The 18,647-nt window shown below is 35.5% G+C and overlaps 1 protein-coding gene across 1 annotated transcript in view; it reads right to left on the reverse strand.

The window, feature by feature from the left end:
* PIAS1 (protein inhibitor of activated STAT 1) overlaps positions 1 to 18,647 on the reverse strand; it is a 126,662-nt gene that overhangs the window by 28,628 nt on the left and 79,387 nt on the right. The window contains exons 8-9 of the mRNA XM_044665326.1: positions 9,500 to 9,573; positions 1,368 to 1,528 (exon numbers count right to left, since the gene is read on the reverse strand). Of these exons, the coding sequence (XP_044521261.1) occupies positions 1,368 to 1,528; positions 9,500 to 9,573 (235 nt within the window). The remainder of the gene's footprint in view (positions 1 to 1,367; positions 1,529 to 9,499; positions 9,574 to 18,647) is intronic.

Genomic DNA, 18,647 nt, shown 5'->3' on the forward strand with positions numbered 1-18,647 from the left:
GATGCTCATCAACTGGGGAAATGGCTTTACAAGTTGTGGCATATGACTATGATTGAATAGTATTGTGTTGTAAGAAGTGACAAGCAGAATAGTTTCAGAAAAACCTAGGAAGACATATATGAACTGATGAAAAGTGAAGTGAGTCGATCCAGGACATGCTGTATATAATAACAGCAAATCTATAACAATGATCAAATGTGAAAGACTAGCTACTCGATCAAGATAAGGATCCAAGACAATTCCAAAGGACACATGATAAAAAATGCTATCCAACTCTAGAGAGAGAACTGATGATTCAGTGTTGACTGAAGCATACTTTTTTATATTTTTCTTTTTTTTGGAGTGTATTTTCCTTTTCAACATGCTAACATGGAATGTTTTGTATGATTTCACAAATATAATTAACATCGCATTTCCTGCCTTTTGAAGGGATTGATGAGGGACAGAAAGGGAGATAATTTGGAACTCAAAAAAATTTAAAATAAATGATAAAAATTTTATATGCCATTGGGAAATATTTAATGAAATATTTAAAAATATTTAAAATTTAAAAATCTAATACATGAGAATTCCAATCATTCAATGACCAATCTTGACTGTAGTCTGGTGATAAAACATACCTCCCTCTCTTCTCAGTAAAGTAGTACTCAATAGTAGAAGACAACAGGCATAGCATGAAGCATCATAAACTGTGATCTGGTCAATATGTCTGTTTATTTTTCTTTATCGTACTACTTTGTTACAGTATGTATGAACATCATCATCTTTGTCATCAACAAGTATTTCTTACATTTTACTTTTACTTACATTCTTACTTTTAACTACATGCCAGGGAATCAAATAGTTGGGAGGCAAGGGGAAAATAAGAAGGGCACAAATTCAAAAGGATCCAGAATACCAGGAAGTACAGGAAAAAGAATGTAGAAGAGGAAGAAAGGGAAATTGAGGTATCACAGATCAAATAAGCACCTAGCACAAAGTTTACAGAAGAAACTAAAAATTTAACTTATGATTAACTAATTGGGAATACTCCAATTATGGGGGGAAATGAGGAAATGAATATGAGGAAGAAAAAAAAATAAAAAAGTGTGGAAGGGAGGAGAAGGCTCTTCAGCATATGGGCAATCTACAGACATAGGGCAACTAAAAGCTCAACTCTGTCTTCTGTAGAGTTACATGACCTTTCTTTTTTCCATAAAATATACCTTTGATTAAAACCATTAATGAACCAAAATTACAACTTATTTTAAAGTACCAAGAGTAAAGATTATAAAATGTGTACTTCTAAACAAAGTGACAAGCTAAAATGTTTTAAATGATCATTTTTGAGTTGTAAATATAAACTTTTATTTCCAAAAGTGGCTTACCCATCAATAATGAGGTGTTCATATGGAGCCTTCTTATCACATACAGGACAAACCCAAGTTGGCTTTTTCTCATTCATTTGAATATACAGAGTTGCATCGAAACATTGCAGGTGTGAACAAGTCAGTGCCCGACATGGAATAGTTAGGCGCATTTTACCAAGCTTTAAGGGGAAAAAACAAAACAAAACAAAAAACAAAAGAGTATTTTTTCCTCCAGGGTTTTAACTTCAAATGAAGTTTTCTGACACACCACATACATGTTCTAATATCCATTTAAACAGGCTTGGCTAGAAGCAAATGTTTTACTATGAGGAATGACACAAATACAGTCTACAAAATGTATTTAGAGTTTTAAATACCCTAAAGTATTCATCAGATATAGACATATTAGCTTTGGAGAGGTTAAACAAATATTTTAAAAAATGTGATTACTATAGAAGTACACTGTAATATAATGTCATTTGCTAATGGAATTTTCAAAGAATATAAGAAACACACCTTTCTAAACTGTTGACCTTTGAATAAATAGTTCCAAGGATAAGCTTGAACCTCTCAAGATGTTTACAGTCTCTGCCAGAAAATGCCAGGTGCAAAATAGAGTGTTCCCTGCTAGGAGACACCTTTGGACTTGTGGAAACTATAGGGTCCATCTTCTTTCCCTGTTATTGGGGCTGAAACAAGTGAGTCTAACAAGAATTGCTGTTGCTTCTCTTCTATTACCTATCCCAGAGCAATTGCCATTTGTCTTTCCTGGGGAGAAAAGCTGCAGAGACTTGCTGCACAGAAGTTCTACCTCTAATTTTCACCACATTCTGATAGAATGTGGATTGAGTGCAATGTTCTCCATCTTCCACGTGGCATCCAAGTTCTACTGCTTTTGATTGATTGCATCATTGAGTGCCTCATATTTATCCTGCTTCCAAAAAAAATGTTCTATAAGCCATCTAAGAGCCATTTATCAAGTCCCTATTATGTATATTAGGTATTTGGGGGAGACATAAAGGTAATTAGGACATAGTCCCTACCCTTTATGGAACTTACAACTTAATAAGATATATACACAGATATGCAGTGCTAAATAATACATGCTACATAATTTATAATTATTCTGATTTAAAATTAATATTTAAGAATTATATATTACACACTACCTATTGTATATTGTGTAGCACTGCATACTATACGCAACTCCAATCAATTAATATAATAACTCAAAGGAAAGATACATGGTGGGCATAAGCAGATTGCAACATTCTATTGACTCACAACTCATTCTAGTAACTCACCTCGGAGAACTCATATAAAAGACATCACTGAGGACATAAATGACCAAAGAAGGAGGCCAAATGGTTACTCAGTGAAGATGGACTTTAAGAAAAGATGGGACAGCTCCAGTGGCATGCTGGAACTTTGTATAATATATAATGTCATAATATATTGGCCACTTAGTATTAATTCTAAGACAGAAAGTAAGGGTCTAAAAAATAAAACACAACAAAGGTAAAGAGTTAGAAAAACATACATGAAGGGTAGCAGTGTGATGGAAGGGATCCAGAATTAGCAAGTGGAAAGGTTCTAGAAGGTTTTGAATGCTAGGCTACGGAATAGGCAAAAGGGAACCATTCAAGCAAAAGGATGGGAGAATGGAAGAGACTGGAAGAGGGAAACTAATTAGTAATCCAGGAGGAGTGATGATGAGGGCCTTCACTAAGGTAATGGCAATAAGAAGAGAAAAGAAAGGAGGATTTTTAGAAATACTGTGAAGGCAAAAATCAATAAAAGTAGAAATCGAATATGTAAGAAAGGTGAAGTAGCAGAAAGAATTGAAGAGAAGCTTTTGAGAGAGAAGGAAATCAGAAGGAGGGAGTGCTCTGGGGAAGAAAAGATGGGGCATTATCTTCAGCAGCTGACTTTAAGCTGACGGTATCAAATTTCTTTCATCTATGCTCTAACTTCAAAGGAAGTTTTAGGTGTCAATACTGGAAAAGTTAATTTAGAAAAAAGAATTAGCATGATTTCAGGCCTATAAAAGTCTCATCAGCTTCAGAGAAGTATTCTCCATTTTAACTAAAGATGTGATCTAAAATTTAGCGTCCCAAATTATTTTGCCAAAACCAATTCTTTGCTAGATATTTCTAGGTGAGTCACTAAATGCTTTTGGGTTTGAGTTTCTCCCTATTCAAAATGGCAGTTAACACATTTTGCTTTAACTGAAAGATATTATGAGGACAAATTAGACAGTGTCCTTCAAGTCTATGATCTCTTACAAGAAAAAAGGATCTAAATAAGTTATCATTCATCAAATTACATAAATATATGGATGGAGGATTATGCTATTCATTTAATTGGATTTGTGAATTAAGATAGAGAACCACATCTATTTTAAATCACTTAAGCAAAGGTGAGTCTCAATACCTAGTGTCTAGCCTATTTCTATGACCAAAGTTCTGTTTACTTGACAAATTGCAAGTTACAGTTAAAGTAATAAGCAATATTAATTCTATTAAGCTAATAAAAGCACATATATAATGTTGTATAAAACTGGCAGTAACAAGTAAGGTTCATAAAAGTTAAATACAGTATAATTATTTTTGATTCAGGATTTAAGAGGATGCCAGTATGTATACACAAATACATACAAACTTAAATTCATATTGGTTGAGGTGAGAGGGTACAAGGGGAGATAAAGTGTCAATTCCAGGGAAACAGGCATAGTTAATGCCACATCTATTAATTATCCCCAAACCCCATCTACCTAGGACTCTTGAATGACTGTAAGGATTAATGGGGAACTCAAAAAAGAATTTCAAATCTGTCTTGACAATAAACGACATCATTTCCTCTAGAATATGAGGATGGTCTTCCATAAAATATGGGGTTTGCCTCTCACATTTTTAGATCAAATTCACAAGTGGGTTAAATAATTATGGTGTATGCTATTTTCTGTTACTATCTTTACTATTTGTTTACTATCACAATTAATGGGAATTGGTATGTCCAATATTCTTTCCTTACTTCTAATTTGCTATAGGAACAGAACCAAGATATCTAGACTTATGAAAACACTGAGCAGTCTTAAATTCTCTCCAAACTAGAGAGGCAATTTATAATTTTGCAGAACATGGATGCAGATAAGCAGAAGAGACACAAAAAGAAAGGATATAAAGCAGAAAATAAAGAGATATATAGAAAAAAGACACTTATCAGATCTATTGATAGAAGAAAAATTCATGACCAAACAATGGATGGAGGTTCAAAGATAAAATGGATAATTTTGATCATAAAAAAATTAAAAGGTTTTTACAACAAATTCAGTGAAGCCAAGATTAAAAGGAAAATAACTGGGAAAAATCTTTGTGGCAAGTTTCTCTGATAAAAATCTACTTCCTAATATATATAAAGAATTTATTCAAATTTATAAGAATAAGAGCCATTCCCCAATTGATAAATGGTCTAAGGATCTGAATAGCAGTTCTCAAAGTAAAAATTCAGTCTATCTGTAGTCATATAAAAAAATACTCCAAATCATTATGCAAATTAAAACAATTCTGAAATTCTACTTCATACCTGTCAGACTGCAAAATAAAATTAAAAAGAAAAATTTTAAAGGCTGGAAAAACTGTGGGAAAACAGGCCCATTGAAGCATTCTTGGTGGACCTGTGAATGGGTAAAACCAGTCTGGAAAGCAATTAGGAATTATACACAAAAAATTATTAAAAATTGCCTATCTTTTTGACCCATTACAAAACTCCCTCTCCCCCTCAGCAAATCAAAGAAACAGAAAAGGGTTCTATATGTACAAAAATATTTATAGCAACTTTTTCTTGTCATGGTAAAAATACTGGAAACTAACGCTATGATATCCAGGCCATCAAATGAAGAATGGCTGAATAAATTGTGGTATAGAAATGTGCTATTACTGTATTTCTCTATTGAAAAATGAGGTAATAGATGATTCCAAAGAGACACGGGGGAAACATGAATTGATGCAGTTAGGTAAACAGAATGAGAAGAACAATTACACTATAAAATCATTATTATAAAAACTAACAATTTTGAAGATTTTAATAAACTGCTTTAGAATGAAATAAACAGAACCAGGAAAATAATTTATACAATAACACAGTAAAAGACAAACAATTTTGAAAGCTCTAAGAACCATAATCCATATAATGACCATCCATGATTCCAGAGGACTGAAAGAAGATGAAATATATTATCCATTTCCTGACAGAGAGGTGATAAATTAGTTTTTCTTTTTTCTTCATTAGAGAGAGGTGGGAAGAGGAGAAAAAATATTTCTATTGCTTTCTTAATTACAAATGGTTTTGGGGGGAAGGAATGTAACTTTTATTTGTTAACTAACTTCTATGTATGAACTATATGAAAACTCAGACCAATTTTTGTTTGTTTTTCTCTGAGAAAAAGCTTGCAATAAAAGGAGCTACATTACAAATTCATGTTATCCAACCTCAACTGGACCTTCCCCGAAATAAGGTAGTTCTTTATTCCTCCCTCATTGATTCCCTCACTCCCCACAGAAGTCACTTCAAGACTTTTCTTCCTTCTTTAAGCTTCTCATCTTACTCTCCTTACCTTCTTTTCTCTCAGCTCAGGACCCCGCCTCTTACTTTACTGAGAAAATTAAAGCCATTTCATGTAACTACCCTTTTTTTTCTTTTCCTATTCGTTTTTCCCCTACTGTCTTCAAATGTACTAAATATCTGCCTCATCCTTAAAAACCAGAACCCCTTTTCAGAATAATAAATCACCAGACAACAAATCTTGACATTTCTATCCTGACAACATCTCTCTCCTTTGGCTCCTCTCCACTCACATAGCTATTAAGTTAGTTCAAGTCTTCATAACATCTTGCCTAGACTGATACAACAGCCTCCTCCTCTCCTAAGTCTCTCATCAGTCTAGTCAATCCTTGTATACTGTTGACAAAGTAATTTTCCTTTAGTGTAGTTCTGACCATGAGACTTCCCAACTCAAAAAATTCCAGTGGCTTCATGATGCCTCTGGGATAATATAGAAACTCTTCTGTTTAGCTTTGAAGTCCTCCATGACCTGATTGCAACCTATCTTTTTAGCCTCAAAGGATATTATTCCCCCACTTTCCTCCACGCCCTGGGATCCAGCCCAACTGGCCTCTACTCTTCTTAAATTTCCATCTCATATCTCCATGCCTTTGCACTGGTCATCCCACATGCCTAAAATATATTACCTTAAAAAGTCTCTATTTTTCTTTACAATACAGATCAATCATCATTATCTGTGTGGAGCTTATGCAGACCTCTCCAATTGCTAGTACCTTCTTTCCCAAACTACTACTACGATGACGATGACAACTACAAGCTAGTATTTATATGGTGTTCTAAGATTCGTAAATTAATTCTAACAAATTTTTTTACATGTATATATGTAATGTACAAATATTATCTTATTTTATTACAAAAAATGTTTGGAGGCAGCTGTTAAAATTATTTCCATTTTAAAGATGAGGAAACTATGGCAGACAGAGGTTAAGTGACTTTCTTAGGGTCACACTCAGAGCCATAAGCCACAGAAGCCAATACAGTCAAATTAAGGTTATATTTGAATTCTGGTCTTTTTGACTGCAGGACCAGCATTCTAAATACAATGTGCCACCTAGTTGCCTAACTTGTATTTAGGTACTTTGATTTATTCACTACAGTTATTCTACACAAACTTTTATATTTCTTGTTGTCTTCCCTCACTGTAAATTCCTTGTGAGAAGGGATTGTGTCATTCTTTATGCCTGTATCCTTAGTGTGTGCCTACTACAGTGTTGGGCACTAAATAAATGCTTGTTGACTAAAGAGAAAAATTTTTAAATGACAGAAAAATACAAGACTAATTATGCTATTTAAGGAACACATTTATTTTCCTCAATCACAAGTTTTTCTTAGACCAGAATAACAACTTTTAATCTTAAAATTAATGAAGTTTCAATTAAAAAAAATTTTGACCTTTAAGCCTGAACCTTCTCAGGCAGAAAATGTGTATTCTCTACGCTATCTTCCATTCTCAAATATTAAGTTAGTATTAATTTGATGATAAAGAGCATAAGGTAAGATACTGAACTTGCCACGTAGTTTCAATATATATGTACACAACTAAGATGAATTACTGACATACTCGCTGGCAGTTATTATTACTAAGAAAATTCTGAAGTACATAATTAAAGTTTAATGCTTTTCATTATATACTCATTTTTCAAGTCTCACCACTTGGTAATCCACGGACATTGACAGTTATGTGTTTTAATTTTAATATGGTCACTTTTATAGTTTATAATTAAAATAATCGTTTATAGAAATAATCACTAATGGCTAAAAAAATTCAGACTGTAAATATTAGTTTCTAACCAGTTTATTTTCATAATAATCTACTGTATGTACTGTCATATAAAAAATTCTTTATTTAGAAGAATTCTATATGAAAAGCTACTGAAGGTGTTCTAAGTTTTCCAATGACCTATATAGAAATGAGCAAATTCAATGTCTTTTCCCCACTCCTAACTATCTGAGTTCTCATACCACCACCTTACCCTTCCCATCCTCACTGCCCCTTCTGTTGGCTTCTCTGTGACACTGCATTCTTTCTCCTACCATCTTTCTGACCATTTTCAGTATGGTCATTGATGAAGGCTTTGCCTTTAGTCCTCTTCTCTGCTTCTCCATCTTCCTTTAGCAATCTCATTCATTCCTAAGCTTTAAATCACTCACTCCATGTACCCTTCTCCACACATATATAGATCCCCAAATCTATATATTCAGCATTAATCTCTCCCCTCAGCCCCAACCCTATGTTCCCAAAATGTCTGCTGGATATCTCTACCTGGATATTCTGCAGCCATCTCAAACAACATAACAAAAACTTAACTCAACACCCTCCTTGAAAATCTTCTCTTTCTGGTGATTTCACCACATTCAAGTCTGGTTATTACTCCCACACATCTTGACACTATTTTTGATCATTAATCTTTTCCTGGACATTATAATAATTCTAACTGGTTTCTTTGGGCCCAATCTCTTTGTCCAATACATTTTTCAAAATGGCACAGGTTTCATCATGTTACACTTCTCTGCTCAAAGCCTTCAGTAGCTCTCAACTACTTAAAGTAGAAAAAATAAACTCCTCCTGGCATTTATGGTCCTCCATAATTTGAATAAAGCCTACTTTTCTAGGCCTGACTCTCAATCCACTGAGCTACCCAGCTGCCCCAACTCAACTGCAATTTGCAGTACAGATAAACCTTAAAAGTAGGCATTTTCAGATTGTGTCCTTTCCTCTCATGCCTCCATATTTACCTTTTTACATATTTATATTACACAGGGCTACTTCACTGTAATGTACTCCATCCACATACTTGCTGAAATCCTCTTTCTTGCTAGTGTGCCACCAATTTCCACGAAACCTACTCTGATTCTCCAACTGACAATGGTATTTCCTTTCTTGTATTTCTTAAAAGTACTCCATCTTGGGGGCAGCTGGGTAGTTCAGTGGTTTGAGAGCCAGGCCTAGAGACAGGAGGTCCTAGGTTCAAATTTGGCCTCAGACACTTCCCAGCCGTGTGACCCTGGGCAAGTCACTTGACCCCCATTGCCTACCCTTACCACTCTTCTGCCTTGGAGTCAATACACAGTATTGACTCTAAGATGGAAGGTAAGGGTTTAAAAAAGAAAAAAAATTTGTACTCCATCTTGAATCTGTCTTTAGCCTTAATGAAATCTTTCAAAAATGAAAAAAAAAAAAATGTTGCTATCTTTTGTTTTTAACCACTATTCTATTTCCTCCTTCCCTTACCCAATAAGACAACCCTTGTAAGAATTTTAAAGGTGGGGGAAAAAGCAGTTCAGCAGAACTAGTCTGTTAGTATATTCAATGATCTACTCCTACCTTGGCAAAGAAAGGAAGGAAATCTAATTTCTCATCTCTTCTCTGGAGCCAAACCTGGTCATTATAATAAACCACTAGACAAGTTTTTTTGTCCTTTCCATTCAATTATTGTAGTCATAGCATCTAGAATTTTATAATTCTACTTATAAAATGATTTCTTAACTAGTCCAAATTAGAAAAAAAAATGCCAGTTAATACTTACTGGACAGAGTAGAGAAACTCTCAAACTGGTTGTAGCTATTTCACTGTCTGGATCCGCAGTCAATTTCTCTTTAACTATCATTGATTGAAGGGTGGGGAAATAAATAGAACAAGATAAATCATCAGTGTAACATAATTAGACACCTTTAAAAATCTGTTTTAGGATTTGCATTAAACATCTCAAGTGAAAAGAAAAAATATATGGCTACACGTTCTGTGGTAAAAGGAAAAGAAAACTTTTGTATATATATAGTCTGACTTTATTTCCCGTGAAGTTTCCTATTTTTTAATCTGGAGAACCAAAAATTATAATGCAGTAACATAAAAAAGGAATTTCTATAACAGGTAATATGCCAACCTTAATGACAGACTCTTTGTTTTGTTATTCTATACATCAAATGTAAACAAGATTGTTATTTTTAATAGGTAACAAGCGAAAAAGCTAATCAAAATAGTCTTTTAAGTTATGACAAAAATTCATTCAGTTATATGTTTAAGTAAGAAATTTATGATAAAATTATTGTATAAAAGGTCACTCCAATTTATGAAAAAGTCTTAATTATTTAAAAAAATTTCAAGAAAATCTGAATTTATTTACAAATGTCTGAATGATAATGGACAAATAACTTTACCTTTTTGATCTAGTTGCTTCACTTTTTTTTTGTTTTTGTTTTTTTAAATTTTTTAAACCCTTAACTTCTGTGTATTGACTTATAGGTGGAAGATTGGTAAGGGTAGGCAATGGGAGTCAAGTGACTTGCCCAGGGTCACACAGCTGGGAAGTGGCTGAGGCCGGATTTGAACCTAGGACCTCCTGTCTCTAGGCCTGGCTCTCAATCCACTGAGCTGCCCCCTAGTTGCTTCACTTTTGCAAGTGAATTAGGCATTTAAAAATAATCTGTTTTAGGATTAGCATCTTTCTCAGGAAAAGCATGTTAAAGGAAAAGATGTTGAAATAATCATATGACTCACAAACTATATAAAAGGAAAACTGCCTCATTTTGATCCCCCTTTTAGAAATTTTCAACTGGAGATTAGAAAATCTGTCAAATTAACAAAAAAAATTGTGAAGGAAGGTAACCTAGCAGTTTATAAAATCTCAAACAGTATCATAAAGCAGTAATCATCAAAACAATTCTGGTACTGGGGGGGCACCTGAGTGGATTGAAAACAGGGCCTAGAGATGGGCAGTCTTGGGTTCAAATCTGGCCTCAGACAAGTCCTAGCTGTGTGACCCTGGGAAAGTCATTTAATCCTACTTGCCTATACCTTACTGCTCTTCCACCTTGGAACCAATACACAGTATAGATTCTAAGACAGAAGGTAATGGTTTAAAAAAAAAAATCTGGGCCTGGCTAAGAAATAGAATAGTGGATCAATGGGATAGATTAGATACACAATATACTGTGTTAAATCATGATAGCAATGTAGTCTTTGATAAACCCAAAGATCCCAGCTTTTGGGATAAGAAGACAAGTATCTGGGAAACTCAAAAACATTATGACAAAAACTAGGTGTAGATCTGTATTGGTGACTTCCATGGTCTCCCAGCTGCTAATGCTCTCCCACTATCTTGTATTTATTTTGTATATACTTGACATGTATACTTCTTTCTTAGAGTAGAATGGAAGTACCTTAGGGCAAAAGCTGTTTTTTTGACTGGCATTTTCAAGCAGGAATTACAGTGAAGGATTCTTTCAAAGCCTGGCTCACATTCCACCTATTATAGGACCCCTTTCCTGGTCTACTCAGTTGCTTAATGCCTTTCCCTTTCAGATTACTTGCAAGTCTTGCATGTACCTACATTATTTACAATACTGTTATCTGATATTTATATTTGTTGATATTTTTGTTGATATATTATTAGAATTATACTCCCTGAAAGCAGATATTGGAGTTATTGTTGTTTTCTTTTTTTGCATTCCCATCAGTTAGTACAATGCCGAGCACTAAGAAGACCTTTGATAAATTATTTTTTTGATTGACTAGTGATCTCTGATGAAAACTAGCAACTATAATTTTAATGCATGAAATAACTCATACATTCTAGTAAATATTACTCTAAAAATCTACCACAATGTGTACAGTTATATCATAATTAAAGACCGAACCAACAGTAAAAATTGTAATGCCATTAGGTTTCTGTTTATACTTCTATTAAGGACAATTATTTATTCTGAACAAATGGTGCTTCCTTAAAGTTAATAGTGTCCACATGCAAATTACCATCATGACTTAAATAAGTCTATAGCTTATATTAAAATTTTGGTAACAACCAATCGATTATTTTTCAGCCTTGATTTTTAATTTTTAAAAGTGTAGATCAATACAGTACTACTTGTTTAGTTTATTACCAGAACATCTAAGTAACACAAGTTCCAAACTTCTAAAAGGTCAATTTCTGACTAAATTTTCTTGTAATGAGACATACAATTACTTAAGGTAATTCACTAATTGTGAATTTTCATAATCAATGTTTGAACAGGACAATAATTTATTAATTCATTAATTGTTGTTATCTTCAATGTGCCTTATGAAATAGAAGTCAAGAAAAAACAGCACAAAGGAAGGGGGTACTGGCAGGTGGGGAGGAGAGGCAAGAAAGGTCCCTTTAAACAAGCGGTTGCTTTAGCAGTCTTGAAAGACACTAAGAAGCAGAGACAAGAAAGGCAACCATTCCAGAAACAGGGAATAACAAATGCTAAGGCCCAGAGAGAAGAGATGCAACATTGTGAGAGGAATGTCTAGTAGGCCAATGTAGCTGGACTGCAGAGAGTATGAGTAGAATAAAGGGAATAACCTAGAAGACTGGAAAGAGGGGAAGAGACGAATGTTTGTTTGGAAGAGCTTTAAATGCCAAACAGATGTTTATACTGACCCTGGATGAAACAAAGAGACATTGCATTTTACTGAATAGGGGTGATGTGATCAGTTATCAGACTGATTCTAGGAATTTTGGTGACTGTGTAGATGATCCCCTAGAGTGGGGAGATCCTTGAGGATGGGAGTTCAATTAGGTGAGAGGTGATAAGGCCTTGTGGCTTTATAAATGAAAAGAAAGAGATAGAGGTGAGAGATATTGTAGAGAAAGTAACTTAACTGTCAGGGTTTCTTATGCCTTTGAGACATATAGATTGAAATGGTCAGCATGACTGGACCTCAGGAGAGATTGAGAGCTATATATATATATAGTGTGTCCCAAAAGTCACAGGGCTACTATAAACTTTAATATGTTAATATAGTACATAGAATACTTTTTCTATATTTTAGGTAACACATAAAATATCATAGTATACAAATAAGGGCTAAAACTTTAATACATTAAAATTGCATTAAGGTTTTTGGATGCCTTGTTTAATCTAGAGAATCATCTTCAGAGTGATTGAACCTTTGGGAGCTAATGAAATCTCCAAGTCACGAGTAGAGAGAAAAGAGAGCCTAGTTGTGAGAACCCTGGAGCATGCTGAGTTATTGGATGTGATATGAAGATCCAGCAAAGAAGACTGAGGAGGAGTAGGCAGACAGATAGGAGAAGAGCCAAGAGGGAGTGGAAGCTACAAGAACACCGACTTAGTACTTGATCAGTTTTAAAATATGAATTTTAGGGATTAAAATAAAACTTTATATCACAATAAGTATTTAATATGTATAATCTTTTGGCTTAGGATAGAAATAAAATTTTAAAATAAAATGCAACTATTTTATAGTCAAATACTTCTAAAGTTTTAATTGACATTTTTAATTTAAAACAAAAACCCCAGGGTACCAAAACAAGAAAATTAGAATTTTAATTGCAAGGAAGCTCTGAACATAAATGAAATAAGTTATATAAGGGGTTTCATGTCCGTTGGCAAAAAGGCATTAAAATCCAAGGTAGAAGGAATAAATGGGGATGATAAAGGCTAAATTCTATTACAATAGCCTCCAAGAGAGTACACAATTTACTTGATTGTAATGACTATTGAACAAAGCATGTGAACTGTTATGGCTAGAGCCTGACATTTTCCCCAGCATTTCTAGTTTGTAAGGGTGCTTAGAGGCTATCTAGTCTAAACCATACCTAAACAAGAATCTTTTCTAAAATATACTGGGCTAAGTTCACCCAACTTTTGTCTGAAGACAACTAAATAAGGGAGAGCCTATTACTTGTTTTTTAATTTTAAAAAACCCTTATGCCGTGTCTTAAGAATTAATACTTTTTGGTTCCAAGGAGAAGAGCAATAAAGGCTAGGCAACTGGGCTTAAGTGACTTGCCCTGTATCACATGGTAGGAAGTGTCTGAGGCCAGATTTGAGCTCAGGACCTCCAGTTACTAGGCCTGGTTCTTTATCCACTAAGCCACCTCACTGCCCCAAGAATCTACTATTCTTGAGATAACCCATTTATTTTTCAATGATTCTGTTATGAAGCTTTTCATTATATTGAGCCTAAATCTGACTCTTTGCAACTTATGTCCATAGCAATTGGTCTTGTATTCTGGGGTCATGGAGAATATCTTAATCCCTCTTCTATGACAGAACCTGAAGATTGATCCTTCTGTCTTGTCTTATGGGCAAACATCTCCAGTTCCCTCAACTGATTCCCATATAGCATGATCTCAAGGAACATCACCATCCTACTCTGTCTTCTGAATATAGTTATCCAGCCTATCAATGTTCTTCCTAAAATGTGGAGGTTCTAGAAAAAGTTGTCTGGATTCATTGCCTCCATGTACCATTCATTTCTCAAGTTACTAGATGAAATCTGGCTTCTGACACCATTTCTCCGAAATTGCTCTCTAAAAGGTTATGAATGCTATCTTAATTGCTAAATCTAGTGACCTTTTCTCACCATCTAGGTCACCTTCTTTGGGACACTCATTGCTGTACCCCAAATGGAATACTCTAGTACAGGGATGAACAAGGTAGAGACTATCACCTCCCTAGTCTTTAACATCACACTTCCCTTAATGCTACATTTCTGCTGACACAGCACACTTTGTTTTTATTGAGTTTACAGTCTACTAAAACCTCAAGGCTCTTTTCAGACTGCCACCCAGCCACATCTCTCCTACTTTATACTTAAGATTTTTTAACCCAAGCATAAGATATTACATATTTATCTCTATTAAGCTTTCTTTTTTGGATCCCGATTCTCACCTAGCTTTTCCTCTTATCTTTGTATTATCTACAAGTTGATAAACATGCCATCTATACCTTTCCCCAAGGCATGGAACTGAAGTTAAGTTCATTGGCTTATAATCAGGAGGCTCCACTCTCTTTCCTTTTGAAAAAGCTGAGACATATGCTCTTCTCTCCAAATATCATTCTCCTTTGCAGAGAAAATAAGTAAAATTAGAAGTTGGGTAGCTCTGCATTCTTTTTCATCAGTTATTTCTGACCCAAACATGCCAAAGAGTGGTCCTACCTGGCTGCTGACTGCTCTATTTCCCCAACTTAACTAAAAAAAATCTTTTAGTTTTCTTTACTAGCCCGTTCTTTTTTAGTTTTAGTGCCTCAAAATTATTCAAGCCTCCTCCTCCTTACCCTCAACTACCTGCCATTGCTTCTATCTTTTAAAAAAGTATAAGTTGGATAATAACTTGCTTGTTTCAAGGGATTCCAAGTCTATATTAAGAGCTCTTTTCACCATTCTCTTTTCTGCAGCGGACTCTTAGAATGCCCAGTTATCTTTACTGATTCACCAACTCCAAATAAAAACCTGGGTAATACAGCACACTGGATTACTAATTAAAATGACCTTTGTAATGGTACAATGGAAACATCGATGGCTTTATTAGTAAGAGAAGCTGAGTTTAAACCTTCCCTATTGGGATTTGGGGCAAATCATCTACCTTTCTGAGCCTTAGTTTCATTTGTAAAATAAGAAATTTGGGAATTAGATTTATTGCCCATGTCTGTTTTAGCTCTAAATCAATTATCCCCTGATGCTAGTCACATGAGAAATATTTTCAGTCTTAGATTATTTCTTCTCATCTGGGTCCTCACTGCTGCAAAGCAATTCTGCTTAACTGATTCCCTGTTGTACTTCCTCTTAGCATCTGTTGCAAACCTTCTCTTCTTTTTTCAAGACACCTATTACCCCATTCTCATTTTGCAGAGTCCTTACAGGCTATGCAGTGCTACAAATTATCTCCGATTTTATTTTTCTTTTGTCATGATGTACTGGTAGACCAATAATTCTTAAATTGTCTCTCTGAGATCTGTTTTCCAGATCTGAGGTTCTACAAATGAGGTGTTTCATATTTTCCTCAATTCTATCATTCTTCTGATTTTGTTTTATATATCCTTGCTGCCTTGTGAAGTTATTTGTTTCTAGTTGTTGGATTCTGATTTTTAAAGACTGAATTTCATCCCTGGCTTTTTGGTCATCCTTCTTTTGGTCTGGTTTTCTTTGTAGTTCATCTTTCACCTTCTTTGTTTTGTTTTCAAGCTGGTCAATTTTGGCTTTCAAGATACTATTTTCTTGTTTTAGTTCATGTATTTCCTTTTTACAAATGACTTCAACCTCTCTTGTTTTTTGAGCTCTTGAGTTAATTGAATTTTTAGATCTTCCAAAGCCTGTATTCAATTCGCTGGAGTTTCTTTGATTTTGCTTGGAGTTCCTTGTTCTTCTTCTATTTCATCTGCTCTTAGTTATCTTCCTGGAAAGATGCTGACAATTGTAATTTCTTTTTTCTTTTTCTGTTGTTTACTCATATTTTTTCCTTCTTTCCCTCCAGTGCCTTGTCTGCTCTGCTGGCTGATTAGGTTAAATAGATGGTTTTAATGCACTTTGATGTAAGATCTTCCCCAGCTGGCAATAGTAGTTTGTAACTACTTTCTCTGCAGTCTATGGAGGAGGGGTATAGGAGTTTCCCTGCCCTCTACAGACTTCTTGTTTGTCTTATTGATGGGATTAAGCCAGGGCAGGATTGATCTGTCTGGCTTGATGTGCCCTGAGAGTAAAGGGGAAGGGGGCAGGGTGGGGAGGAGGCACCAAAATGGAGAGTTTTCACTGCATCTAGGATGCCCTCTCTGCGTTTTTCCTCTAGCCGCTTCCCTGTGTCTGTGTTCAATGTCCTGAGCCAGCAAGGCTCTTTCTCTGCACTAGTGTGTTTGCCTGCCCAGGGATTCCAGGAGCCGCTGGAGACTCAGCACAGCATGTGGGGGAGGGGTCCTGGGATTCCCCTTCTTCCTTACCCTCAAACCCAAGTGTTCAGGAATTCAGGATTTTTTTCTTGGCATACCTCTTGAGCTGTCCAGCAGTAGGATCCCGAGGCTCTGTCCTGATGTTAGATTTGGTTTTCTTTCTCCTTGTAGCGCTTTGTTTTCTATCTCAGTGTGGAAGGGTTCGGAGGTCTGAAGTTTTGCTCCATCTAAGCTGCTATCTTCCCAGAATCTCCAATTTTATTTTTCAAAATCTCTCAAAGCCACACTTCAATCACTCCCCAATTCTCTTTTCCTTTGCTCCTGTCTTGGAAGAAGAGGTCCTTTTGGCCAAGGCCAATGGCTCTATATATGCTCTTGATCCTGTCTTCTTTGGCTGCCTGCTTTCTTCCATCATCCCCCTTCTTTCACATTTTATTTAATTTTCAAAAATTCATTCATTTATTTTTAAACCCTTACCTTCTGTTTTAGTATCAATACTGTGTATTGGTTCCAAGGTAGAAGAGCAGTAAGGGTTAGGTAATGGGGTTTAAGTGACTTGCCCAGGGTCACACAGCTAGGAAGCGTCTGAGGCCAAATTTGAACCTAGGACCTCCCATCTCTAGGCCTGGCTCTTTCAAACATTTTAAAAATCTCTCATTATTTATTGGCCTGCCCTTTCCCTGTTGTTTTGTTAACATATCCAGATTTGGCCCATCCTTAAAAAATCTGATCTCATTCCTTTTATGTTGTGAGGTTATATCTTCCCATAGCTCTCCTACTTTCTTAGCTAAAGCTCTAGAAAAAGCTAACTCCATGCTTCCTACACCTCAAACTCTTGTCATCTCACATCACTACATTTTTGAATCTGCTCTCCACAAGGTTACTAACATCTTTTAATTGCTAATCTAATTGCCTTCTCAGGCCTGAACCCTCCTCCCTCAATTCTGAAATAAGACACTAGATTAGCCTTCTTCCTAGGAAAAATCTTTCCATTTGAAATTCTTTTTCTTCTGGTTTTCCCTGCCTGATTGCTCCTTCCCAGTCTCCTTTGCTGAATCACATGCCATGTCCTACCCCAAAGAGTAGGTATTCTCCAGGGTTCTTGCAAAAGGCCCTCTTCTCTTTTCCCATAGGGATCTCATTAGTTCTAATGTGTCCAATGATCACCTATACAGAAAACTCCAGATCTATATATATTGGACATCTCTATCTGAATGTTCCACAGGAACTTAAAACGAAACTCATTTCCCCCCTAAATATAATCCTCACTCTCAATCTCAGAGTAATCATTCAATTCTTAATCTCATCTTACTACCCCCAAATCTTATTGATTTTACCTCTACAACATCTCTAACACTCTGTCCTCCCCATTCATATGGCCATCACCCTAGTTTAGACTCTTGTCCCTTTCTTACCTAGACTATTGTTATAGATTCGTAACGCCTCCCTCCTTCACTCTCTCTCAAAGCAGAGGTCTGACCACATCATTACCCTGCTCAAGAAACTCTGGTTGCTCTCTATCGCCTCTAGGACAGGGGTTCTTAACCTAGGGTCCATTAACTTAAAAAACAAAACAAAACAAAACAAAACAAACCCTTACCTTTCATTTTAGAATCAATCCTGTATATTGGTTTCTAGGCAAAAGAGCAGTAAGGGCTAGGCAAAGGGGGTTAAGTGACTAGCCCAGGGTCACACAGGTAGGAAGTGTCTGAGGTCACATTTGAACCCAGGACCTCCCATCTCTAAGCCTGGCTCTCAATCCACTGAGCTACTCAGGTGCCCCACCAATAACCTGTTTTTAAAAAGATAACTTTGAGAACTATGTCAATATAATTGGTTGTCTTTACAATCATATTTTATTATTTTAAAAACATGACTCTGAGGTCTATAGGCTTCAGACACAAAAAAGATTAAGACTCCCTGCTGTAGGATAAAATATGAACCTCTTTAGCATTTAAAGCCCTTAATAACCTACCTTCAGCCTATTACTTCTCCTCATGCTTTTTCCATTCCAGTCAA

The sequence above is a fragment of the Gracilinanus agilis genome, chromosome 2 (genome assembly GCF_016433145.1).
Source record: "Gracilinanus agilis isolate LMUSP501 chromosome 2, AgileGrace, whole genome shotgun sequence".
Lineage (NCBI taxonomy): Eukaryota > Metazoa > Chordata > Mammalia > Didelphimorphia > Didelphidae > Gracilinanus > Gracilinanus agilis.